This window comes from Bubalus bubalis, chromosome 6, assembly GCF_019923935.1.
Source record: "Bubalus bubalis isolate 160015118507 breed Murrah chromosome 6, NDDB_SH_1, whole genome shotgun sequence".
In the NCBI taxonomy this organism is placed as follows: domain Eukaryota; kingdom Metazoa; phylum Chordata; class Mammalia; order Artiodactyla; family Bovidae; genus Bubalus; species Bubalus bubalis.
This window is the reverse complement of record NC_059162.1, coordinates 19187879-19214647: the sequence shown is the minus strand read 5'-3', so window position 1 is coordinate 19214647 and position 26769 is coordinate 19187879. Positions and strand designations below refer to the sequence as shown.

At 39.1% G+C, this 26769-nt stretch overlaps 1 protein-coding gene across 2 annotated transcripts in view; it reads left to right on the top strand.

Annotated features, from left to right (window-relative positions):
* Positions 1-26769, top strand: part of SNX27 (sorting nexin 27) — an 80862-nt gene that overhangs the window by 51953 nt on the left and 2140 nt on the right. The window contains exons 5-12 of one of the 2 annotated variants that reach the window (XM_006055126.3): positions 809-913; positions 3874-3952; positions 7757-7920; positions 16171-16260; positions 22610-22759; positions 23077-23205; positions 23561-23620; positions 25004-25200. In XM_006055126.3, the coding sequence (XP_006055188.1) occupies positions 809-913; positions 3874-3952; positions 7757-7920; positions 16171-16260; positions 22610-22759; positions 23077-23205; positions 23561-23620; positions 25004-25051 (825 nt within the window). In that variant the 3' untranslated portion in view covers positions 25052-25200. Of the gene's footprint in view, positions 1-808; positions 914-3873; positions 3953-7756; positions 7921-16170; positions 16261-22609; positions 22760-23076; positions 23206-23560; positions 23621-25003; positions 25201-26769 lie in introns of those variants that run through there. The other variant, XM_006055127.4, reaches the window with a different exon arrangement.

Below are 26769 nucleotides of genomic sequence, written 5' to 3'. Positions count from 1 at the left end.
AAAAGGACTTCTTTTGAATTAAGGAGGATAAGAATTGTTTACTCTTTGCTTGAAGAAAATTGTACATGTTCCAGACTAATGCAGATTCCTGAGTTTCATCAATTTTTCCTTTCAAAGGTGTGGTGATTGTTTCAGAGTCTGGAAAGGAACTTAGAATTTCACTTGAGCCAGTCTGATATTGTTGTTCAGTTGCTAAGTTGTGTCCAACTCTTTGTGACCCCATGGACGGTAGCCCACCAGGCTCCACTGTCCATGGGATTTCCCAGGCAAGAATACTGGAGTGGGTTGCCATTTCCTCCTTCAGGGAATCTTCCTAACCCAGGATCAGACCTGTGTCTCCTGCATTTCTGGTGGATTCTTTACCATTGAGCTGTTACCAGGGAAGCCCATGCCTGACCATTTAAAACCAGAGAATATTTGTTGAAACTACTGCTTTCAGTTGTTTTCTTTTCTCATTTGTGAGTTCTAAATGTTTGAAAGTAAGCCAAAAATCTCATCTGTGTTTGACCTAGACTGCTTCACACAAGTTTTCTGCTTTGGATATGAACACATTGAGTTTAACATATTTCTTTCCTTCCTGTTCCTCTTAAAGGTTAACTTTTGCTGCAGCCGAAAGTCAGCTTTATGACTGACTTATAAAATGTAAATGTATTGATTTATAAGATGTCTTTTTTCCCCTTTTCATTGAAACTCGTTTTCTTTCTGTCACAAGTTTAGGTTGTTGTTTAGCTAGCATGTTGCAAGGAGAGTGAAGATATACTGGGTCATAATTTTTTTTTAATTAATTCTTTTTCTGTCTTTTCCCCAGAATTACAATGGTGTGTCCGATGTAGAGCTGAGAGTAGCATTACCAGATGGAACGACAGTTACAGTCAGGGTTAAAAAGAATAGTACTACAGACCAAGTATATCAGGTAAATTAAACTTGAACAAGTAGACTTACATTGGTTGGTTTAAAATGGAGAAAGATAGATTAAATGAGTTAATACATATAAAGTGCTTGGAGTATCTGGCATGTAATAAATTTATTAAATATTAGCTGCTACTGTTGATGTTAATTATTATTAATTTGAATGTACTTTGTCTTTCTTAAAAGAAAGGCAAAAAATGTCTTAGGTTGTATTGGTTGTGATTAGTTCCCCCTCTTTTTAATTGTAAAAACTTTATAATATACATGAAAATAGACTAGTACCATGAAGTTCCATGTTCTCATCACTCATATCCAATAATCCTCAAGATTTTGCCACATTTGTGTTGCATATACAGTTTTCCTTTTCCTTTGTTTAAATATTTTAAGACAAATTCCATGTTATTGGACCTGTATGCATTTCTGTATGCATCTCTAAAAAATACGGACATTCTTCTTATATAATCACCAAACCATTATCAAACCTAAAAAATTAACTACTTGCATAGTATTAACTAATAACAAATCCATAGTCAAGTTTCCCAGTTGTCTAAAAATGATTCTTTACAGTTGGTTTGTTAAAATGTGGATCTAAACAAGGTTCTCATGTGATACTTGGTTTTTATGTTTATTTTAATATAGGGCCGGCTCCCTTTCCTCCCCTTCCCCAACTTTTCCCCCCAGATTATTTGCTTTATTGCAGAAATTGGGTCTGTGTCCTGTGGAATGTTCCACATTCTGAATGTACCCATTTGTTTCTTCTGTCTATATATGTCATTTAATATGTCTTTCTGTTTCCTTATATTTTCTATAAATGAATTTTTCTCTAGAGGCTCGATTAGGTTCTGCTTTTCTGTTAAGAATACTTCATAATCTGTACTATATACTTCATATTACTTCTCAAAAAGAGGAATGCAATATCTGGTTATCCACTTTTAGTGATTAATTAATAGCTTTAGTTGGTAATAACTTGATATCTCCATTGTTTATTCCACTGATTTTTTTATTCATTGAGTTTTTCACTGATAATTGCTCTTGTAACCAGTGATTTTATTAAGGGTTGCAAAATGCTGATTTTCCAATTCTCTCATGTCTTCACGTTTATTAACTAGAATTCTTCTATAAGAATGTTCCCTTATCAACTAAGGCTATTGGTATCCTTAAATACAGTTTGTAGGGAAGAGGGGATAAATATGTAATTCTTCCCTTTTATTGCCAATTTGTGGTATAAAGAAATGGTGCCCTTATTGATTCCAGTGATATCCAGTGAGATTTTTTTTTTTTTAGTATCATGTGGGTGTTTAGATACTCAGTATGATTTAATCAAAAGCAGTATTCTTTTTGGTGCTCACATTGTTCTGTCTTTGGTCATTGGAAGCTCCTTCATGTCTGCTCCTGTGGGTTTTTTTGGTGCAACTCATTTGTTTATGATAGCATCCTTGCTTTTTGGTACAACAAGATGCTCTGGGCTCATCTTTGTATATTTCCTATACTAGATCTAGAATCAGCCATTTCCCCAAGGAGTCCTGTTTCCTTTCAGTGAGGAATGGTATTTAAAGATCATGATCCAGGTGCTGGGTATAATTGTTTCTTTTAGGCCTTTTCTTTGGTCGTTAATCTTGATTTGATAAAGGTTTTCAGAGAGACTAGCAGGTTCCTGGATATTAGTGCTTATTTCTACTTTGTAGCAAATAAATTATCCCCCAAACATTTACTTTATACCATGGCAAAGGGTATGTACGGGATCTGAGGTATTTCAGAAGTTATAAAATGGTAGATTGATTACAAGGAAAACATTAATTTTATATAGCTTACTGATGTTTTGTTTTCAGTATTTCTCTACAAAGGTGTAATTTTTTTTTTCAGTTCTCTCCTTACCCAATTACTGAGACTTCTAGCTATAAGCCATTTTCCAGACCCTGAGACGATATCAGTTCCTGTCATGTGCAGTATAGAATTGTAGCTTAGAACACTTAGAGTCTCCAGTTTCTACCTCACTTTAGGGATGACCCTAGGTCTGTTTCGTGAGCAGATCTGGGAAGAAGGATATACTTATGTTTGGTTTACTGAGACACTAATACTCAACAGCTTTTTCTTGTTTAATTAACACCTTATTTATACATTTTGGGATTGACCTTGAAAAGGAACTTTGATACTACTAGTTGTGTTTTTTGCTTTGTGTTTTGTTGTTGTTTGTATGTAATTTCGGTTTTCTTTTATCTGTATATAGATCTTGCAATTTCTTTTTATTTGTCACGTTAGGACCTTAGTTTCTAGAGAGAAGGACTGATACTTGTTCAAAGTGTCTTTGTTGTTCCAACAATTTGCTTTTTTCATGTGGACAAGAATGACAGTAATTCTTAGGAAATGGAGGTCCCAAGCATGAGACATGGATTATCTGAAAAGTAAACAAGAATAATTTGTGAAGTATGAAAAAAAATTGATAACCAGTGTTTTAAGCTCAAGAACCAAGGATATAGATCTTGTATGGTAATGGCCTGTATTAAAATGTAAGCTGAATGTGTAAGACTAGATATTTATAAGAATTTATTTTCCTCTTAAAATCTGTCCTTGTGAAGCACATGCTTTGCTGCTGCTGCTGCTGCTAAGCCGCTTCAGTTAAGTGCTGTTAAAAAAGACCCTTATGAAATGAAGTTATATTTCAGAGAGCAAAGCTGATATTTAAGGAGAGACTATTAATAGCTTTAAAATTTGTATTTAGAGGTCATAGCTATTTGGGTCAAATACTGTAGGTATTTTTACCCTTTTATTTGATGCATGTATATGCACGTATGTATACATACGTACAAAGAAGAGTAGCTATGGACCATGGATTTAGTTTATATGAAACCAAGATAGTGAGGCCCTTCTCTTCTCCCTGCTTCTCATGCATACACCTATCTTTTCCCAGCCCCGTGAAGCTGTGCTTAGTTTCCCTGAAACTAATCTATTTCGTTTACACTTTAGGCAATTGCAGCAAAGGTTGGCATGGACAGTACGACAGTGAATTACTTTGCCTTATTTGAAGTGATCAATCATTCCTTTGGTAAGTGCCAGTGACTAATATTAAGTTTGGGAATATTTTATTCTAATACTAATGTACCAAATATCCCAGAAGCTGTCAGATTGAAACTGTTGGCCTAGAGAAGAAGATATTGAAGACACGGGGCAGTCCCACTAATTGGACCTGTTTCTAACAAGCAGACAGGACAAATCCCATTAAGCCCAAGTCTAGGTATCTGATAGCCTTTTTCCTCTTCTGTCAGTGTTGATTCCTTGCACCCAGCACTGAAGCTGATATTTTCATGAGATTTTTAAAAATCAGAGATTCAAAATTAATATAGTCTAGTGAAACCACCTTAAAAAGAGGAGATTTTATTTAACTACAACTTGTTTTAGTGTTCTTTATGCTTTTTGTAGATTTTTAAGAATAGCTTTTTCTTTTCAGGAGTTAGAAAGAGATACACTGATTAAAAGGCTTTACTTTAATGCATGTATTTAAGTTTCTGTGTAAACAGGTCCTCTAGGAGGTTTTATTGCATGGTGACAGAGATTTTCTCTTACATATTATTTTATAAAAGCTAGGGACAGTTTCATTGAGACCACAAAGGGGAGGAAGTCAGAAGGCTGTCTTTAAATGACAGATTTCCAATGGTTTATGGGTTTTTCCACATCATGCATATATAGGGGTAAGGCCAGAAACAACAGATAATATCAATAGATCAGAATTTCCCCATTCTGGAAAGGGAGAGAGTTTGGGAGATTAGAATCGCCCTGTCGTCCCAGGTCAAGGTAGAACAACTTTGATTCCCCCTAAAGCAGCTATCTGGCAATTATTTATTGTCTTCCCAACTCTCTGTAGTCTAATAGGCAGACATAAATGTTGCAAAGAATTGTTAAGGAACCAGGACACTTGGATTCTAATCTTATCCTTCTTTTCTAAGCTTTTCAGTTCAGTTCAGTCACTCAGTCATGTCCGACTCTTTGCAACCCCGTGAACTGCAGCACGCCAGGTCTCCCTGTCCATCACCAACTCCCGGAGTTTACTCAAACTCATGCCCACTGAGTCCATGATACCATCCAACCGTCTCATCCTCTGTCATCTCCTTCACCTCCTGCCTTTAATCTTTCACAGCATCAGGGTCTTTTCCAATGAGTCAGTTCTTTGCATTAGGTGGCCAAAGTATTGGAGTTTCAGCTTCAGCATCAGTCCTTCCAATGAATATTCAGGACTGATTTCCTTTAGGATGGACTGGTTGAATCTCCTTGCAGTCCAAGGGACTCTCAAGAGTCTTCTCCAACACCACAGTTCAAAAGCATCAATTCTTTGGTGCTCAACTTTCTTTATGGTCCAACTCTCACATCCATCCATGACTACTGGAAAAACCATAGCTTTGACTAGATGGACCTTTGTTGGCAAAGTAACATTTCTGCTTTTTAATAAGCTGTCTAGGTTGGTCATAACTTTTCTTCCAAGGATATGCGTCTTTTTATTTCATGGCTGCAGTCACCATCTGCAGTGATTTTGGAGCCCAACAAAATAAAGTCTGTCACTGTTTCCATTGTTTCCCCATCTGTTTGCCATGAAGTGATGGGACCAGATGCCACGATCTTAGTTTTCTGAATGTTGAGTTTTAAGCCAACTTTTTCACTCTTCACTTTCATCAAGAGGCTCTTTAGCTCTTCTTTGCTTTCTGCCATAAGGGTGGTGTCATCTGCATATCTGAGGTTATTGATATTTTTCATGGCAAAATCTTCATTCCAGCTTGTGTTTCATCCAGTCCAGCGTTTCTCATGATGTACTCTGCATTTAAGTTAAATAAGCAGGGTGGCAATAGACAGCCTTGACATACTTCTTTCCCGATTTGGAACCAGTCTATTGTTCCCTGTCCAGTTCTAACTGTTGCTTCTTGACCTGCATACAGATTTCTCAGGAGGCAGGTCAGGTGGTCTGGAATTCCCATCTCTTTCAGAATTTTCCACATTTTGTTGTGATCCACATAGTCAAAGGCTTTGGCATAGTCAATAAAGCAAAAGTAGATGTTTTCCTGGAACTCTCTCACTTTTTTGATGATCCAGTGGCTGCTGGCAATTTGATCTCTGGTTCCTCTGCCTTTTCTAAATCCAGCTTGAATATCTGGAAGTTCACGGTTCATGTAGTGTTGAAGTCTGGCTTGGAGAATTTTGAGCATTACTTTGCTAGCATGTGAGATGAGTGCAATTGTGCAGTAATTTGAGCATTCTTTGGCATTGCCTTTCTTTGGGATTGGAATGAAAACGGACCTTTTCCAGTCCTGTGGCCACTGCTGAGTTTTCCAGATTTGCTGGCATATTGAGTGCAGCACTTTCATAGCATCATCTTTTAGGGTTTGAAATAGCTCCATTGGAATTCCATCACCTCCACTAAGCTTTGTTTGTAGTGATACTTCCTAAGGTCCACTTGACTTCACATTCCAGGATGTCTGGCTCTAGGTGAGTGATCACACCATCGTGATTATCTGGGTCGTGAAGATCTTTTTTGTACAGTTCTGTGTATTGTTGCCACCTCTTCTTAATATCTTCTGCTTCTGTTAGGTCCATACCATTTCTGTCCTTTATTGTGCCCATCTTTTCATAAAATGTTGCCTTGGTAGCTCTAATTTCTCTAGTCTTCCCCATTCTATTGTTTTCCTCTATTTCTTTGCATTAATCACTGAGGAAGGCTTTCTTATCTCTCCTTGCTATTCTTTGGAACTCTGCATTCAAATGGGCATATCTTTCCTTTTCTCCATTTTCCTTTCGCTTCTCTTCTTTTCATAGCTGTTTGTAAGGCCTCCTCAGGCAACCATTTTGCCTTTTTGCATTTCTTTTTTTTTGAGGATTGTCTTGATCACTGCCTCCTGTACAATGTCACGAGCCTCCGTCCATAGTTCTTCAGACACTATCAGATCTAATCCCCTGAATCTATTTGTCACTTCTGCTGTATAAGCTTTAGTTAGCAAATAGAATGAAAAATACAAAATCTGTCTTTTGCAGTGTTATAAAGACAGTAACACTGGCTTCCCTGGTGGCTCAGAGCTTAAAATAAAGCATCTGCCTGCAATGTGGGAGACCTGGGTTCGATCCCTGGGTCAGGAAATTCCCCTGGAGAAGGAAATGGCAACCCACTCCAGTATTCTTGCTTGGAGAATCCCATGGACGGAGGAGCCTGGTGGGCTACAGTCCACAGGTCACAAAGAGTGGGACACGACCGAGCGACTTCACTTCCTTCAAAGATAGTAAACATCAAGAGAAAGAACTCAGCCTTTTTCAAGAGAAACACTATAGAAATTAAAAGTGGTAGTGTTTTATCTTGCTTGAGCATTGTTAGGAAGAGGAAATAATGCTACCCAGAAGACACTTGTCACTTTGATGAATGTCCTATATTTGTTGGAGGGATAGGGAGAGCCTTTCAGCTCTTAAGAATAAAAGCACCATAAGTAAATAAAATGCACTATAGCTGGATAAAAGGGGAGACTTGCTTTAAAGAGGTTCAGTGGTCATTGCCATAACTTGCCCAATAATGGATCAGATATTTTAACTGACGTTGGAGTAGGTGCTGTCCGCAGAGTCAGCATGTTAACTGAAGGGCGTGTCATTCAGGTGATAGATTTCAGTTAGCTTGAGGTTCAATTGGCCAGTCATATTAGAAGGCATAGATTTGGCTAGACAAATTGATATTTTGTGGTCCCAAGGCAGAGCTCCTTGACGGTCTAAGCTGATATCCTGGTTAATGATCAACTCCATTCTTGTCTGCTTTACACAGTTCATACTAAGGAAATGCCTTTTATGTCTTCTCACTCTGGCTTGCTTTGTTTTGTCTTCTCTCTAGTGCGTAAGCTGGCACCTAATGAATTTCCCCATAAACTCTACGTCCAGAATTACACATCAGCTGTGCCAGGTACCTGCTTGACCATTCGAAAGTGGCTTTTTACGACAGAAGAAGAAATCCTCTTAAATGACAATGACCTTGCTGTTACGTACTTCTTTCATCAGGTAGGTAAATTGATCTCCCTGGAGAAGCCTAATTTCTCTTTCTGTTTGTATATAGTGGTCATTTGCCAATCCTGTGTGAATCCTTTAGTAAGCTGTTTTGCCTCCTGGATTTTAGTTAAATTTGTAAAATGTTCTTTTTTGTGAAATTCATAAAATTCCACAAAAGATAAGTTTAAGAAAGGGATATCCTGGAATTCAAAATGTATTTATTATTATTTTTTAAAGCAATAGCAAATGAAGATTATGGGGCTGTGTACTTTTTCAAAAAGATCTTCATCAGACAGTATGGAGATTCCTTTAAAAACTAGAAATAAAACTACCATATGACCCAACAATCCCACTACCCCGAGAAAAACCATAATTGAAAAAGGCATGTGTACCCCAATGTTCATTGCAGTGCTATTTGCAATAGCTAGGACATGGCAGCAGCCTAGATGTCCATCGACAGATGAATGGATAAAGAAGCTGTGCTACATATATACAACAGAATATTACTCAGCCATGGAAAGGAATGTATTTGAGTCAGTGCTAATGAGGTAGATGAATCTAGAGCCTATTATACAGAGTGAAGTAAATCAGAAAGAAAAGTATCATATATTAATGTGTATATATGCAGCAGCATATGGAATCTAGAAAGATGGTACTGATGAACCTAATTGCAGGGCAGCAGTGGAGATGCAGACATAGAGAACAGACTTATGGGCATGGGAGGCAGAAGGAGAAAAGAAGGGTGGGATGACTGAAGAGAGTGGCATGGAAACATATACACTACCATATGTAAAATAGATAGCCAGTGGGAATTTGCTGTATGACTCAAGAACTCAAACTGGGGCTCTGTGACAACCTAGAGGGGTGGAATGGGGTGGGAGATGGGAGGGAGGTTCAAGCGGGAGGAGACATATGTATTACCTACGGTTGATTCATGCTGATGTATGGCAGAGACCAACACAATAAAGCAATTATCCTTCAATTAAAAATAATAAATTAAAAATTTTTTTCATCAAAACTATACATCCATAGAGCTTAAAGCATCAAATAGTTCTACACAGGTTATTATGAAAAATATTAGTTATTCCCACTTCTTTCCTCTCATAGGCAACCACTTTCACCTCTTTTTACCTTTGTTTTTCTGTTGTTACTTATTCCATCTTTTTAAAAAAAATTTATTGAAGTATAGTTGACTTACAATGTTGTGTTAGTTTCTGGTGTACAGCAGAGTGATTCAGCTTTGCATATATAATTTTTTCATAGTCTTTTCTCTTATGGTTTATTGCAAGATATTGAATACAGTTCCCTGTGCTAAATGGTAGGTCCTTGTTAATTACCTATTTTGTATATAGTAGTATGTATCTGTTAATCTTAAACTAATTTATCCCCTGCACTTTCCCCTTTGGTGAGCATGTGGGATCTTAGTTCCCTGACCAGGGATCGAACACATGCCCCCTCTATTGGGAGCATAGAGTCTTAACCACTGGACTACCAGGAAAGTCCCCTGTTTCTGTTTTTTAAAGAAGTTCATTTGTATCATATTTTAGATTCCACATATAAATGATATCATATGGTATTTGTTTTTCTCTGTCTGACTTCACTTAATATGATAATCTCTAGGTCCAGCCATGTTGCTACAAGTGGCATTATTTCATTATATTTTATGGCTGAATAATACTCTATCTCTCACAGACTCACACACACACACACACACACACACACACACACACACACACACACACATGTTCTTAATCCATTCATCTATCCATGGACATCTAGGTTGCTTCCATGACTTGGCTGTTATAAATAGTAATGCAGTGAACATTGGGGTTCTTGTATCTTTTTGAATTAGTTTTCTCCATATATATGCCCAGGAGTGGAATTTTTGGATCGTATGGTAACTTGGCTCTACTTTCAGTTTTATGAGGAACCTCCATACTGGTTTCCAGAGTTCAGTTCAGTTCATTTGCTCAGCCGTGTCTGACTCTTTGTGACCCCATGAATTGCAGCATGCCAAGCCTCCCTGTCCATCAGCAACTCCCGGAGTTCACTCAATCTCATGCCCATTGAGTTGGTAGTGTCATCCAACCGTTTCATCCTCTGTTGTCCCCTTCTCCTCCTGCCTTCAATCTCTCCCAGCATCAGAGTCTTTTCCAATGAGTCTGTTCTTTGCATGAGGTGGCCAAAGTATTGAGTATTGTAGTTTCAGCTTCAGCATCAGTCCTTCCAATGAACACCCAGGACTGATCTCCTTTAGGATGGACTGGGTGGATCTCCTTGCAGTCCAAGGGACTCTCAAGAGTCTTCTCCAACACCACAGTTCAAAAGCATCAATTCTTCGGTGCTCAGCTTTCTTTATAGTCCAACTCTCACATCCATCCATGACCACTGGAAAAACCATAGCCTTGACTAGATGGACCTTTGTTGGCAAAGTAATATCTCTGCTTTTTAATAAGCTGTCTAGGTTGGTCATAACTTTCCTTCCAAGGAGTAAGCGTCTTTTAATTTCATGGCTGCAGTCACCATCTGCAGTGATTTTGGAGCCCCCAAAAATTGGTGTAGCTACTTTCCTCAGTAGCTGCACCAATTTACATTCCTACCAACAGTGTAGGAGGGTTCGTTTTTCTCCACACCGTCTCCAACATTTCTTATTTGTAGACTTTTTAATGATGGTTATTCTGACCATTGTGAAGTGGGAGATCCAACCAGTCCATTCTGAAGGAGATCGGCCCTGGGATTTCTTTGGAAGGAATGATGCTAAAGCTGAAACTCCAGTACTTTGGCCACCTCATGCGAAGAGTTGACTCATTGGAAAAGACCCTGATGCTGGGAGGGATTGGGGGCAGGAGGAGAAGGGGGCGACAGAGGATGAGATGCCTGGATGGCATCACCGACTTGATGGACGTGAGTCTGAGTGAACTCCGGGAGTTGGTGATGGACAGGGAGGCCTGGCGTGCTGTGATTCATGGGTTTGCAAAGAGTCGGACATGACTAAGTGACTGAACTGAACTGAATGATGAGCGATATTGAGCATATTTTTAAAAAAATTCATTTTATTGAAGTGTTGATTTATAATTGTGTTAATTTCTACTGTACAACAAAGTGATTCAGTTACGCATGTGTATACACATGTTCTTTTCTGTATTCTTTTCCATTATGGTTTATCACAGGATATTGAATATAGATCCCATTGCTATATAATATGACTTTGTTATCTGTTCATCCTATATATGATCGTTTGCATCTGCTAATCTCAAACTCAGAATCCTTCCTCCCCTGTGGTGACTGCAGATCTGTTCTCTGTGTCTGTAAGTGTGTTTTCTGTTTCACAGATACGTTTATTTGTGTCATATTTTAGATTCTACATACAAGTGATGTCATATGGCATTTGTCTTTTTCTGACTAACTTTGCTTAGTATCATAATCTCTAGGTATGTTTATGTTGCTGAAAATGTCACTATTTCATTCTTTTTTATGGGTCAGTAATATTCCACTGTGTGTGTGTGTGTGTGTGTGTGTGTGTGTGTGTGTGCGCGCGCGCGCGCGCGCGCGCGCATGTGTGCATGCACGCGCGTGTATGTGTAACCCAAGTCTTCTGCCTTTCAGTCAGATTCTTTACCATCTGAGCCATCAGATCACATATGCCCCTTTAAATTAATTCCCAAGTATTCTATTTTTTTATTACAGTTATGAATGGAATATTTTTTCTTTGTGTTGTTGGAGTAGAAAAGTTATTTTCTAGAAGTCAGACTATCTGGTTCAAGTACAAGCTCTCCATTGGGTAAATACTTAACATAGCTTTGTTAAGATCTGTTTTCTGATCTGTTAAAGGGTAATAGTAGTACTTCACTTTTTTTTTTTAATCAGTATCAAACTTTAAACAAAGCAGAGGTTGTGAAATTACTTTTTGAATTATAAAACTGTAAAGCAAAAGTAGGGCTGGCTTCCCTGGTGGCTCAGTGGTAAAGAATCCACCTGCCAATATAGACAGAGGTTTGATCCCTGGGTCGGGAAAATCCCCTGGAGAAGGAAATGGTAAGCCCCACTCCAGTATTCTTGGCTAGGCAATCCCATGGACAGAGAAACCTGGTGGCTGTGTAGTCCGTGGGGTTGCAAAGAGTTGGACACAACTTAGCAACTAAACAACAACAACAGACCAAAACATTTAGGTGGATAGATAGAAGAGCTTTTATTTTTGTATCAGTGTCTCATACCCCAAAACTTTTTGAACTCCTGTTTCTTCAGTTTTTTAAACAACTTTTTTGAAGTATAGTTGACACAATAGTCTGTATATATTTAAAATTTATAATTTGGTAAGTTTTTTTTTTTTTTTTATACTCAACCGTTTAAAAATGTGCAGTTCAGTAGTGTTAAATTCACTTCATTGTGCGATAGATCTCCAGAACTTTTTCCTCTTGCAAAACTAAAATTCTACCCATTAAACAACTCATTTTCCTCTCCCCTACTTATGGCAACTCTCATTCTACTTTCTGTGAACTTGACTACTTTAGATATCTCATGTAAGTGCAATAATATATTATTTGTCTTTTGGGACTTGCTTATTTTATTTAGCATAATGTCCTTAAGGCTTATTCATGTTATTAAAGCTGAATAATTATATGCCATTGTATGTGTATATCACATTTTGTTTATTCATCTGTGGATGGACATTTGGGTTGCTTTTACCTCTTGGCTATTATGAATAATGCTGTTATGAACAGGGTTATGTAAATGTCTCTTCAAAATTCTGCTTTTAATATCCCCAGAATCATGATCAATGGCTGGATCATATGGAAATTCTGTTTTTAATTTTTTGAGGAACCGCCACACTATTTTCCATAGCAGCTGTACTGTTTTACATTCCCAGCAGTACACAGCAGCTCAAATGATTTTATGATTGACTAGGTAAACAATTGTGCCTTTTGGAAAATAATACTGAAATTTTTCCCTCACTTAATTTTAGTTGATTTTTTTGTATCATATTTTGATGATGGGACCGTCTCATGCATCTCATCAATTCTAAGATGCCAGTTGTAAGATGCACTAGTATTTTATATACTGCTAAGAGAAAAAAGCTACCAGTTAAACAAAATATATCATTGATTATAAGACAGATCCCAATTATAGGAATAATAAAATGTGAGAAAACTATGCATCTTAGAATTGATGAAATACTAGATAATAATGATAGTAATGTGCCTTTTCCTTAAAAAATTGATAAAGTCAAAATCCATAGTAGGATATATTTAATTTCTGGCTAAACCTACCAGATTAAACATACATTTAAACTACTTTTTGAAAGCTTACTAGAACAATCATAATGGATTTTAAGAGGCGTAAACCTGTGAAGAGAATAGGTGGGACACAATAGATGAGAATGGTCAACACTTTTCAGAAAACGAATGTTTGAATGAGTCAGCAGGACTTTGGTATTTGGTTATTGTAGAAGAATTGGTAAGAAGCACGTGGAAAGTTACAAACATAAGGCAGTTAACCTAAAAGGAGAACAAAATGTATAAGAAAAGAAGCCCTGGTAACAGCACATGATTTAGTTGTGAATAATGTTTACATGCTTATAATAATGTATTGAGTACAGTATTCAATACTGATTACTGATTTAGTTTTTATTGAGACGTTGGAGGAAGAAGAGAGAGTGCAGGAGTGGTATATGAAAGCTAAAACATTACGATTTTTGGCTGCATATTATGGTATGCGGGATCGTAGTTTCCCAACCAGGGATTGAACCCATGCCCTCTGCAGTGGAAACATGGATGCTCAACCACTGGACCACCAGGGTAGTCCCTAAAGCTTTTTTTTAAAACTCTTTTTATTTATTTTTTTAAATAATTTATTTATTTATGGCTATGCTGGGTCTTCGTTGCTGTGCAAGCACTTTCTCTAGTTAGGTGAGCAGGAGGCTACTCTCTGGTTGCAGTGCGTGACTTCTTTTTTTGGGGAGCATGGCCTCTAGGGCGCGCAGGCTTCAGTAGCTGTGGCATGTGGATTCAGTAGTTGCGGCTCCCGGGCTCTAGAGCACAGGCTCAGTAGTTGTGGCACACGGGCTTAGTTGCTCCGAGGCATGTGAGATCTTCTGGGATCAAGGGTTGAACCCATGTCTTCTACATTGGCAAGAGGATTCTTTACCACTGGGCCACTAGGGAAGCCCAAAAGTTATTACTTTAAATGCAGCAACTCAACATTGTCTAAAATTGACAAGTTAGGGAATTAGCATAAGCATGACATTTAGAATTATGAAAGGAATATCACAAAAAACTGCTTACAGTGCTTAACAATATCTGGACTGAGGCTCTGTGATCAAACTTGTTTTGGTTAGGTGCCTCTTAGTAATACGTATTTTTAAAAACTATGTATCTCTTTTATTTCATAAATTTTTTTCAATTAAGGGAAAAAGGAATCTAGTGTCCTGATATTTATGTTTTTCACTCAGCTAGTCAAGCAATATAATCTTGATTAGAAATCAGTGAGGAGAGAACATTTTTACTGCCCCACATGAAAATAGTTCACTTAGAGTTGCGGGAGTAGATGTTCACTCTGGCCCACCTCTGCCCAGGGGAAGTGGTCATAAGTACTTAAGTGCTATTACTAGTCGGACAGTTCTAGGTATTAGAGATACTGAATTGATAAACCAATATTTGTTTGTTTTCCCTCTTTACTTCTCTCCCAACTTTTCCAGTCTAACTGATTTAAATTTGATCTAGCTGGACACCAAGTCTTTTGGTGATAGTGTTCAGGTTCTGCAGGGCATTGGTGGCAGTTCTCATTGAGCACCCCCTCTGTGAATATAATCTCTCTGCCTAAGTGAACCCTTGCTTGTATGGCTAGGACTAGGGAGACACTGGGATACTCTTTCCAGTGGCAATCGCATGGAGGATATATCCTTGTGTGGTTCTTAGAACAGGCAAATGATGCCAATATCAATGATAGTAATAAAAACTATGTATATATATTTCACAAAGCTATTAACATCTTTTATCTTGTTTTGTTCTCTACCTTCAAGATGGATTTTATTCTTGTTTTGCAGACTGAGAGGGTTTAAGTGACTTACTCAAATGTAATGGGTAGGTGACAGCTAGAATTTGAACTTGTCTCTTGACTTCAATCCTGAATTCATTCTAATTGGCAAATGTTTTCCTGTAAAAGACTATGGGGAATGATTTCTACCTGAAGGAAATTGGCAGTTTTCTGATGAAGATTCAGGTGGTTCCCTGTCTGGTGTCTGCATAGGGTTGTCTTTGGAGTAACTCACTGAGGGTAGATCCTGAACCCTCTGGACAAATGGTTCTGTTTGTTCTTTTTCTTTTTTTCCCTCCCAAAGATCAGTTTTCCCTTCCATTGGATTTTTAAAGTTTTTCTTAGAGTGGAGGAGAGGTGGAGTAAGGTTGGGAAGGGGATGTATGTTTAACAGGAATAGTTTAGTATATTATATCTGGATACCTTCATTTCTATGTCAGATCCTTGCTGGAAGCTTTTCTGTTTATGGTCTCAGATTTATCACTTCTCTCTTCCAGTTGCTACCCCGCTGGACTAAGGTCTTGTTTCACTTCATGCTTAAAGTACCACAGTATCATTCATCTTCCTTGTTTCATTCTCTTCTTAGCTTAAGTCATTTGGCAGTCATGTAGAGATCAGTCTTTCTGAAACAGCAACTTTTTATTCTTTATTTTAGCTCTCTACTGTCCTTAAGTCTAAATTCCTATGCCTCCTCTTTGGGATCCTTCATGTTCTATAAATCTATGCATCCAGAATTATTTTTCATTGTCCACTAACATGTATCCTTTATTCTGATCAGGCAGGTCTGTCTCCTGAATATATTTAAATTCAAACCCATTTCTGTTTTCCTGACTTTAGCCTGAAGTTTCTCCTATTCAGCCTATCCTGTGGGGTCTAACCAAGACTTCCTTGATAACTACAGTTAGCAATAAGCTTTCCTGTTCTGGCTGCATGCATCACTTACTATTTATGTCACACATTTTTGCTACTTCATTGTTATCTTTAATACAGTATTGTGTACTATCTTTCAGTGTTCTGTAATTATTTCACATGTATAAATTAACCTGAATTTAAATCTCTTAACAGGACAGACCTAGAATAAGAGTTGCACAGTTCACAGGCAATGATGATGATGGTCCGGATGGATAGGAATTACTGTGAAAATGAATCTGTATCCCTTTATTTTTATCAAGAATGTACTTGATGATAATTTTTACATTTCTTTCTTCCTTGCCTTTGTTTTGATGACAGGCTGTTGATGATGTGAAAAAAGGTTACATCAAAGCAGAGGAAAAATCCTACCAATTACAGAAGCTGTATGAACAAAGGAAAATGGTCATGGTAGGTTTATGTTCCATAATCTCTTTATAAAATGCCCCTTATCCCTTTTTAAATTAAATTTAATTTTATATTGGAGAACAGGTGGTTTATAATGTTGTGTTAGTTTCAGGTATAGAGCAAAGTGATTCAGTTGTACATATATCCATTCTTTTTCAGATTGTTTTCCCATATAGGTTTATTACAGAATATTGAGTACAGTTCTCCGTGCTATACAGTAGGTCTTTGTTGATTATCTATTATATATATAGTAGTTTCTATATATTAATCCCAAACTCCTAATTTGTCCTCCCCACCCCCACCTTTCCCCTTTAAAAATTATAAGTTTGTTTTTGAAGTCTGTGAGTCTCTGTTTTCTGTATATATTCATTTGTATTATTTTTTAGATTCCACATGTAAGTAGTTATGATAAATCCATTTGTAGCCTTTTTTTAGATTCCACATATAAATGATATCATATTGTATTTGTCTTTCTCCTTCTGACTTACTTCACTTAGTATGATAATCTCTTTTTGAATTATAGTTTTGTCTGGATATATGCCCAGGAATGGGATTGCTGGATCGTATGGGAATTTTATTTTTAGTGTTATGAGGCATCGCCATACTATTTTCCATAGTGGCTGCATTGGCTTACATTCCCACCAACAGTGTTGGAGGTTACCTTTTCCCCACACCCTTTCCAGCATTTGTTATTTGTAGACTTTTTGATGATAGCCATTCTGACTGGTATGAGGTGATACCTCATTATAGTTTTGATTTGCATATCTAATTAAAAATGTTGAGCATCTTTTCATGTGCTTTTTGAAAATTCCCCTTCTTGTCTTTTAAATGTTGTTCTAATCATTTTTGAAAGATGTTGCAACCTGGTCAGTGACTTAACCGATTTAAAAAGGAGTGGGGTACTTACCCAGTAGTCCAATAGTTAAGACTCTGTACTCCCAAGGCAGCGGCATGGATTCAGTCCCAGGTCGGGGAACTGAGATTCTGAGTGCCACATGGTGCAGCCAAAGAAACAAAAAAGGAGGGGGATATAGAGCTTGATATAAAGTCTATTGTGTTCCTCTGTTTAGCACACAAGGAGCTTATTGTTTTATATATGGGTATATAACTTTATTATTAGTGATTACTAAACAATATTCTTTTTTATAATAAAAAGGCCTAAAGGATGTGCAAAACATTTAATATGATAAAAAATAAAATTCTGTGAGAATATTTAGGTGTTTAACATTGGAAATTATTTTAGTTGTGGTTTAGCAGTGGCCAAGTCATTTGTTTTCACAACTCCCATCTCTGCAGTTGCTCAAACATTTATGCTCAGTAGTGCTGTTGGTTAGTGTGATATCCTAGAGCTGTGCTGTTTGATTCCATAGCTACTAGCCTCATGTGGCTACTTAAATTTAATTTTAAATTTATTTAACTTAAATTTTAAAATTCAATTCCTCAGATGCATTAGCACATTTCGGGTATTGAGTGAGTTGCTAGTAGCTACTGTATTGGACAGCTCAGATACGGAACATTTTCATCACCACAGTAAGTTCTGTTGGAGAGGGCCACTATGATATTCTTAGAATATTTCAAAAATAGTTTTGAATTTATATCTGCCATAAATGGAGAGATAAACTTGTCAAAAATAAAATGTGTAAAGAACGTTTATAAAGACTCTACTCATATCATTTTAAAACTTCTTTCCTGGCCAGTTCATATAGTTGAAAATTTTCCAATTATAGTTTTTCCTAATAGTTTTCATATAGTTTTTACACAATGGAGTAGGAAATCACAGTTCACTCCAGTATTCTTGCCTGGAAAATTCCATGGTTAGAGGAGCCTGGTGGGCTCCAGTCCATGGAGTTGCAAAGAGTCAGATAAAACTGAGCAGTTGAGCACAGTTTTTACAGAAGGCAGTAATTGCACTGGTAATAATTCTAATAGGCCACTTGAGTTTCTTTTGTACTTTCTGAGCAGTTTTTAGGAGGGAATGTTTGGAATAAGAATACAAACAAGTTAGCCACTGAACTTATTTAGCTCCTAGTCTTATATCTAGGTGGGATATTTATTTTATCACTCACATGACAAAGAGGGAACCATCTACCAGTGTTCTGCATACCAACAGGCTGAAATAGACATTCCCCAAATCTTTTAAATGGAATTAAGTCTTGGCAGAATTTTGGTTAAGGAAATTTTGCTGTGTGGGAGACAAGATTTTAAAACTCAGCTTCCACCTCTTCTTTAATGGTATTGTCTTCTATATATTAATGCATAATTCTGACCAAAACGTCTGCATCTTTTGGTGAAAAGGGCAGTTAACCTCTACAGTAGTTCTTTGGCTTTGTCAAAACCAACAGAATCAAAGTAATTTCATAAAAGCTTCTGAATGTGGAATACATACTGTTTCTTTGTAGATAAGCACTCTAAATGCACTATCTTCCATTTATACATTTACAAAAAATATTTGTTGAGCATCAAGTGTGTGCCAGGCACAATGCAAGGAGCTAGAGAAATAAATAGGTTTGGGTTGTTCTGTGGCAAAATATAGCAAGTCTGAGTTTAACAAACATAGTAATCTATTTTGAAGTTATTTCTTAGACTCAAGTCTGTATCTTGTCATACAAGGTAAAGAACTCAAGTGCAATTCGTGCGTCGATGTTCCCTTGGGTCGTCTTGAGTATGCATGTAAAGCATGCTTAAGCGTTCATGGGGTCTGCTCTCCTGAAAGCCTGGTGCCAGTGTACAGTTTTGTACTGGCCACGTAATATCGCAACCTGACTTTAAAGACCTCCTGTTGCTGCTGCTGCCAAGTTGCTTCAGTCGTGTCTGACTCTGTGCGGCCCCATAGATGGCAGCCCACCAGGCTCCCCTGTCCCTGGGATTCTCCAGGAAAGAACACGGGAGTGGGTTGCCATTTCCTTCTCCAGTGCATGAAAGTGAAAAGTGAAAGTGAGGTGGCTCAGTCGTGTCCGACTCTTCGCGACCCCATGGACTGCAGCCTAGCAGGCTCCTCCGTCCATTGGATTTTCCAGGCAAGAGTACTGGAGTAGGTTGCCATTGCCTTCTCCTCCCCCTCCCCGAAAAAAGTTTGGATTTTATTCAAGTGCTAGTGTTCAGAGACATTAGCCTAGACAGTGGTCATGGTCAATACACTGAAACTTGCACCTCAAGATGGATCCCTCAGAGCCCGTGGGTCTTTGATACCATTATGTATAATAGCTTAGCATGTTGATAGGCCTAAGATTAGGCCTGATCACTACGATATTTTGCCAGATAACTGTGAGACTTTCAGCCATTCACCAACTTCTCACTTTCAGTTTCTTTTTTGTAAATTGGGGATGTTAGGATTGCTTGCTATCAAGTAGAGTCTTGATGAAACATCACAAAGTTCTTAACAGATAAATAAGCTTTGTGTAAGTTCCTTTGCTCCCCACATACAGAGGATGGCTCATACCTTTGCCATAGTTTGTAATACCCAGTATGATCAAAATGTTTTTGTTTCTTATTTACAAAGTTAGATTGAATCTCAAATTTGGATGGTTGAAAATATAATGTATACAAGACTTGTTTTTTTTTTTTTCTCTCTCTGTCTTCTTTTACTCTCTGTCAAACAGTGAATGTGTGTAACTTATGTCTTGCGATTATTGAACTGACAAATAGAGGTTTCTGGGTTTGTGTTTGTCAACGTAATTTTTAATGATTTCACACAAGGTGGTATATGTGGAGGTCAGTGTTTCTCAAAGTGTAGTCCCCAGGTCAGTTACACAGGAATCACTTGTGAAGCCTGCTTCAAGTGCATATTTCTGGACCACCTCACATATACTAAGCCAGAATCTCTAGGGGAAAGATCTGGAAATCTTTGTAAAGATTTTTACAGAAGCACCCTAATGAGTCTGAAACTTAAGGTGCTTGAGAATTGCTGCCCTTGAAATCTGGGAGAGTTGGTTCCCGTGGTTCCTCTCAGGCCTCGATTTCAATGTTAGATCTGGTTTGACCCTCCGCAGGAAGTTTGGGAGAACAGAGAGTTCTCCAGAATGGATTTCCATCCCCCCACCAAAAGTGTTTGCTCTGTTAAGTACTTTGTCTCTGCCTTAATAACTGTCCTGTTTTGGTATTTACCTATCTTGCTGAACAGTGAATGTTTATAAAATGTCCCAGGCCATACCTGTCCTCTTCTCTTGCCTAATGTGGGGCCATCATCCAAGTGGTATGCAAATCAGAGAAGCTAATTTAGGATACATATTTATTAAAAATTTAATATGAAAGGAGAATGGACAGGGTAATTTTTGTTTGAAATACAAACAGATACATAGTTATACCCTTAAGTAAATATGTTTGAAAACAAAGGTTAATTTCCCTTTTGGAAATTTTTTTACATGTAAAATTTTAAATATTTCTTCTCTGCACTTTCTGCAAATCCTGGAATATAAAGATTGCCCTCTTAAAGCTGAGAAATACTACCTGACCTGATAATTTTGGGAGAATCTTAAGTTTCCCCAGTGACACTGTACCTTAATGGAGTCTTTAAAATAATTTTTTGTAGCTGTCATATATTGGATACCTAATTATGTACTCAGTACTATGCTTATGTACTAAGTACTTTCAGAGGGTACAAATAGCTGTATGGTATAGATGCTATTTAATATTATTATTTCTGTTTTTCTGGAAGAGGAAACTAAGGCTCCTAGGTTTAGTAATTTGCTTGTTCAAATAACTTGCCCAAGATTACGCATTTAGGAAGTGATGGGGCCAGGACTGAAGCCCAGGGCATGTGGGCCCAGAAGCTGGATCACTCTTCGGTGCACTGTCTCCTGTCTTGTCATAGCCCCAGAAGAGTTCTTTCCTGTATCATCCACTGCCTGTCATATTTACCAGAATGAAGTAGCCAGAGATTTCTTTTGATCATAGTGCCAGTAGAAGGGCTAGGCAGTTTATCACTGACTCAAAGGATGATGATAAAGGGTGATCAGTCGGGTAATGGAAGGAAGGAGACAGAAGAAAAATGATGCAAACAAGTATTTTGGCCCTTCTGAATTGACACTGACCCTGTGTTCTTGCTCCCCTTTTGTAAGTTTTCACCTTTAAAGTGGTGGTTATTTTACCTGAGCAGAAGTAACTACAAAGTAGGGAAGGGAACCTGTGGTGTGACTCCTTCCCAACCCCAGCCCTTAGGCCTCCCCAGACAGTCCCTGGCGGCAGTAGAAAGCAGCGCTGGGCGCCGCCCCTTGGCACCAGAGCATAGGTAGCATAGGGTCTTTTTGTGCCTGTGTCTCTCCTCTTGGTGAGGCAGAAGGCAGCTCTCCAGTGTATTCTAACTTCCTCACGCATCTAGTTGAAATCAGCTAGGGGCTCCACCTTTGTCTTCTTTCTAACTCTCTCTCTGCACACGTTTCCACTGTGCCTGTTGTTCCTGTGTGACATGCAGATGGTGGTGTCACACAGATGCAAGACCATTTGCTTGTTTCCCAGGCAGTCTATGAGGAAACCAGGTCAGAGTCCATGCGTCGTCTTTTGTTCTTATCATCTTTTCTCTGTTTCTCTCCTACTTTCTTTCCCGCTCCTTCTCTTTTACTCTGTCCCCTCAATTCAAAGTAGTGTTAAGGAAGAGAGAGGCTAGCCTTAACTGTGGAGGAAAAGAGTCAAAAGAGTTCAGAGACCTCTCTGGGGAGCCTTGTACCTGTGAGGGTCACATAGGTCACTTGATTCGGGTCCAGATGCTTTTTAAGGAGACATATATGCTGGAGACCCAGGGGACAGCGGGGCTGAAGGGGACTAGTTGGTAATAGAGAAAAAGGATCAGAGGCCTAGAAATTAAACCTGATTTGTAATCCTGGTTGTACAACTTATTATTACGTGTAACATTAAGCAAGTCTCATATTATTCTGGGTTTCTATAAAGTGACTAAGTTTTAAGTTTCCCTCAGCTTAAACCTTTTATGAATATGAGATTTGGGTGGTTTACTCCTCATCACTGAGATCACTCTAACTTTGGATTGGAGAGGGCATGAGAAACATTAGTTCTCAGATAGATTTGATTTCGTCCCTTAGGTACAGTGAAAATAGAGGGCTGGACTAAATGGCATTATGAGTTCCCTCCTCGGAGTCTTGGTTGCAGTCTCTCTTCTGGCTTCATTTATTTACCTTTTTTAAGTAGAGAAAGAGACAAGGGTTGAAGTATGAAAGTGAAAGTTAGAAGGAGGCTGAAGGATCATCCAGGAGTCCTGTCCCAGCTTAACAATGGATGTGAGCCCAGAGACACGGTCTATAGGTTGCGAGGATTTTCTTGGTTCTTTTGTACCTTCTCAGCAGCTCTTGAGGATGGTATAGTTCCAGAGTAGCACTGTTTCTCTTTCCCTTTTTTTCCCTAGTACCTCAACATGCTAAGGACTTGTGAGGGCTACAATGAAATTATCTTCCCCCACTGTGCCTGCGACTCCAGGAGGAAGGGGCATGTCATCACAGCCATCAGCATCGCGCACTTTAAATTGCACGCCTGCACTGAAGAAGGACAGCTGGAGGTGAGAGCCCACTGAGCACGCCCAGGAGGCCGCGGCAGGGCCGGGAACGCCGGGAGTGCTTGGTGCTCACTCGCCACGTTTGGTTCCTTCTTGGGGTGGGGGAGAGTGGAATCAAAACTGTTTTGACTGGGATACCTGGGCTCTGGGTGCACACTGCTCCTCGCCTTCACTGGCTGTTTACATTGACTTTTATTCTTCTGTCAGTCTTTTCCATGAAATGCTATAGACATCTCTACATTTCTTTTCTGCTGCCTGGTTCAGAACCCATCTTACCTAAGCTCCCCAGCATTCTCAAACTTATGCTCTCGATTGTTCAGAACCAGGTAATAGCATTTGAATGGGATGAGATGCAGCGATGGGATACGGATGAAGAAGGAATGGCCTTCTGTTTTGAATATGCACGAGGAGAGAAGAAGCCTCGATGGGTTAAAATCTTCACACCATATGTGAGTGATAGTTGGGGAAACATGCTTGGGGAAAGTAGATTGGGTTTAAAGTTCTCCGAAAGCTAAATGCATAAATGGAGCTGTAGGGATAACAGTGGAGATCTGAACCTGTTTGAACCCCCAGGTTCTTCTGTCTTTCCTTTAGATTAGCAGTGTCACTTTCCTCTTGACTCACAGTTACCACTAGAAGGAGCCAGAGAATAGCAGATGAGCCAGGCCTGGGTTTTATGGAGTCTCTTAAGGTTTTTCTCAGGCTGAGCAAGTTTGGAAGGTGACTCTGGGTAGGAGTTCAAAGGAATGGTTTTGTGATGCCTGGTCTGGAGAAGGCAGTGAATGTTGCTTTGTCTTTTTTCAGTTTAATTACATGCATGAATGCTTCGAGAGGGTGTTCTGCGAGCTCAAGTGGAGAAAAGAGGTAATTCTGAACAATCTTGAATTGACCTTTTCATCTTTGTTTGTTTGTTTAAAATGTACACTCCTTTATCCAAATACCTGGGACCCTCACTTCCATCTTTCTAGGAATATTAGTTAGAGACTGGTTATCCCACATGAGCCAGGATGCTCTTCTAGGAGAATTAGTTAGAGACTGGTCATCCCACGTGAGCCAGGGCACTCTTCTAGGAGTATTAGTTAAAGATCAGTCATTCCACGTGAGCCAGGATACTCTTCTAGGAATATTAGTTAGGGACCAGTCATCCCACACGAGCCAGGACACTCCTCCAGGAGGATTAGTTAGAGACCGGTCATCCCATATGAGCCAGGATGCTCTTCTAGGAGTATTAGTTAGAGACCTGTTATCCCATATGAGGCAGGACACTTTCTAGGAATATTAGTTACAGCCTTGTCATCCCACGTGAGCCAGGACACTCTTCTAGGAGTATTAGAGACCAGTCATCCCACATGAGCCAGGATTCTCTTGTAGGAGTATTAGTTAGAGACCGGTCATCCCACATGAGCCAGGACACTTTCTAGGAATATTAGTTACAGACTTGTCATCCCACATGAGCCAGGACACTTTTCTAGAGACCAGTCATCCCACATTAACCAGGATACTTTTCCAGAGAGGTCATTAGCCTTGGATGCTAAACCAGACTGTGCAAAAAAAATCCCTGTTTTCCTTGTGAAGAGGGTGGCTATTGGCCACAGGCTGTTCATCTCTGTGACTTCATGGACCCTCCTCTACCTATTTTTTTATCAGTCGCCCTCCGTGTTGTTCCTGGTCCAGAAGGGCAGTTGTACTTAGCTTTAGTCCTGACTAGATGAGATGTTAAAGAGCGTGTAGGATAGCCAAGAGTGTGTGTGTGTGTGTGTGTGTGGTTTCTGCTGCTGCTTTCCTGCTGTCTGTACATGCTAGTGATGGAACAGAATTTAAAAGATTCTGAATAATTAGCTGCTTACTCTCCAAGAAGATGTTTTTGAGGTTCAGAAAATAAAGTAAGAAATATGAACATTTATATTCTTGGTTTTGTAGGAAGAACACAGGGCTCTGGGGATCAGATCTGGATTCTCTCCTGGCCATTTTTCTCTCTGTGATTCTGTTCAAATCGGCCTCCCTGGATCTCAGTTTTCTCATCTTTTCTTATCTGTGAGATTGAAAGACTGAGCTGGATAAGTAATATCCTGGGTTCCTTCCAGCTCTAAAAGGCTGTGATTCTTGATGGAAAGTTGTGTCCAGTGATGAGGCCCATCATGTCGAGTCATCCCATCGTACATTTTCTGTGTGAGGGGTTGTCTCTGGATGGAAGGAGATGAAGACACCCAAGGCTTCCCAATAACTCTTGTCTTTTTTTCCTTTCAGAACATTTTCCAGATGGCGAGGTCACAGCAGAGGGATGTGGCCACCTAGCCTCTCATTACCCTGTTCCTTCTCTTCACCCTCATCCTCTTATCCCTTTCGTCTCCCATGTCAGACAGAGTAACCATTAACACAAAAGAAGAGAAAAAGGAAAAAAGTCATTATATTCAAAAGCCCTAAACTAAATGTCATTAATAATCCCTCTGAGTTTCATATCTCTGTAATTGAGCTGGTAGAGAACAATAGATGGGTCAGCACCAGGAGTCAGCTGAGTTAAGACAGGAAAAGAAATAAGCCCAACCAATTCGCCAAAGGGATCTTTGTCCTTTCCTCTGGGCCTCATACCAACAGACTCTCCTTGTACTATATTTTTAGAACTGGAACTATGAACTCCATCCATTTGCACTGTTCAGACATATATATGTATGTATGTAAAAATTATATATACGCAAATTAGCTGCACGTATATACATATATATATTTCTTTTTAAATTTCATATTGATGGCAGTACCTTTTTTAGCTTGTGTTTTTACACACCTTTCACTAGAACTCATGATTTCTCTCTTGCTCTCTTTATTTTGAAACAAACTTTAAAAAGGAAAAAAAAAATTTTACAGGGAAAAATACCTCTCCTCATGAAGGACTCGAAAAGTTTACAACCTGCTTGGGTTTTCCCCCCTTTTTTGTATTGAATGAAGATTTTGGACCATGGGTTGCCATAGAGTCTGAGGAGCAAGGAGCATAGTTTCTTTATCTTCAAAAGGCTGCTGGGGAGGAGAAAGAAGTGTGTTTTTCAAGGGCAGTGGGGCTGCAGATCTGCAGGAAGAGTCTGAAGACTTGGTGTGGTCTCTCTTGATTCCAAGACAACGTTCCTGGTCCATTTCTCTCTCTTCCACTCATGGCGTTTAGCCACATTCCACATCTTCCTGCTTCCCAAGGGCCCCCTGTGTGCTTTTCCAGCAGGCCTAGGATGAAGGGGAAGGGGAGCTCAGGAGGTTGATGCCCAGACCGCTGAAACACTTCATGGTAATGATTGCCCATTTCTCTGCTGTTTATAAAGCAGGGATCGTACTCGGGACCAGAGTCAAAGCTGACATCTTTAGGCACAAAGATTGGACTTAGGTAGGGGAGGAAAGAAGAAAGGCGCTGTGTACGTAAGCTTCTTTCTACTCCGTTCCTACCAGTAACACCGTAACTATTAGGTTCTCTGTGACTTCCTTAAACAACCATGTTGGGGAAGGATCTGACCATATCCCCAAGGCCTTGGGGAAACTTGGAATGGGTCAGTGATTTGAGCCAAGCAAAACCATAACCCGTCTAAGCCAGCTGAGGACCCAGAAAGGAACAGTAGGAATATGGTTGATTTGGGTTGGATCTCAACTTTTAATTAAAAGGAGATTGAAGGAAAATATTTTTGTTCCTTAAAAGAGCTCCTCATCTGACCTTGCAGTTAGACCTTTTGAGACCTAAGAACTGCATTCCTGGGTCTGGGGCCAGGGCTGACTGGGGGTTGAGAATGTCGCTCTCTGAAAGGCTGCCCTCATGGCATGAGAGCAGCAGGAGCAACATTCTCAACCCCCAGGCTCCAAAGAGATGGCGTTGAGAGCTTATAATCAGGCTCTGCTGTGTCTGAAACACATCTTTGAGCCTCTTTTACTTTTTTCCTTCTCTGCCTTCTGCACAAAAGCCCTCACAGAGTGGCATCTTTTGCTTTGTCTAACTGGGAGGCAGCCATAGTTGGCTGTAGTCACTGAGCAGTGTTGGGGTG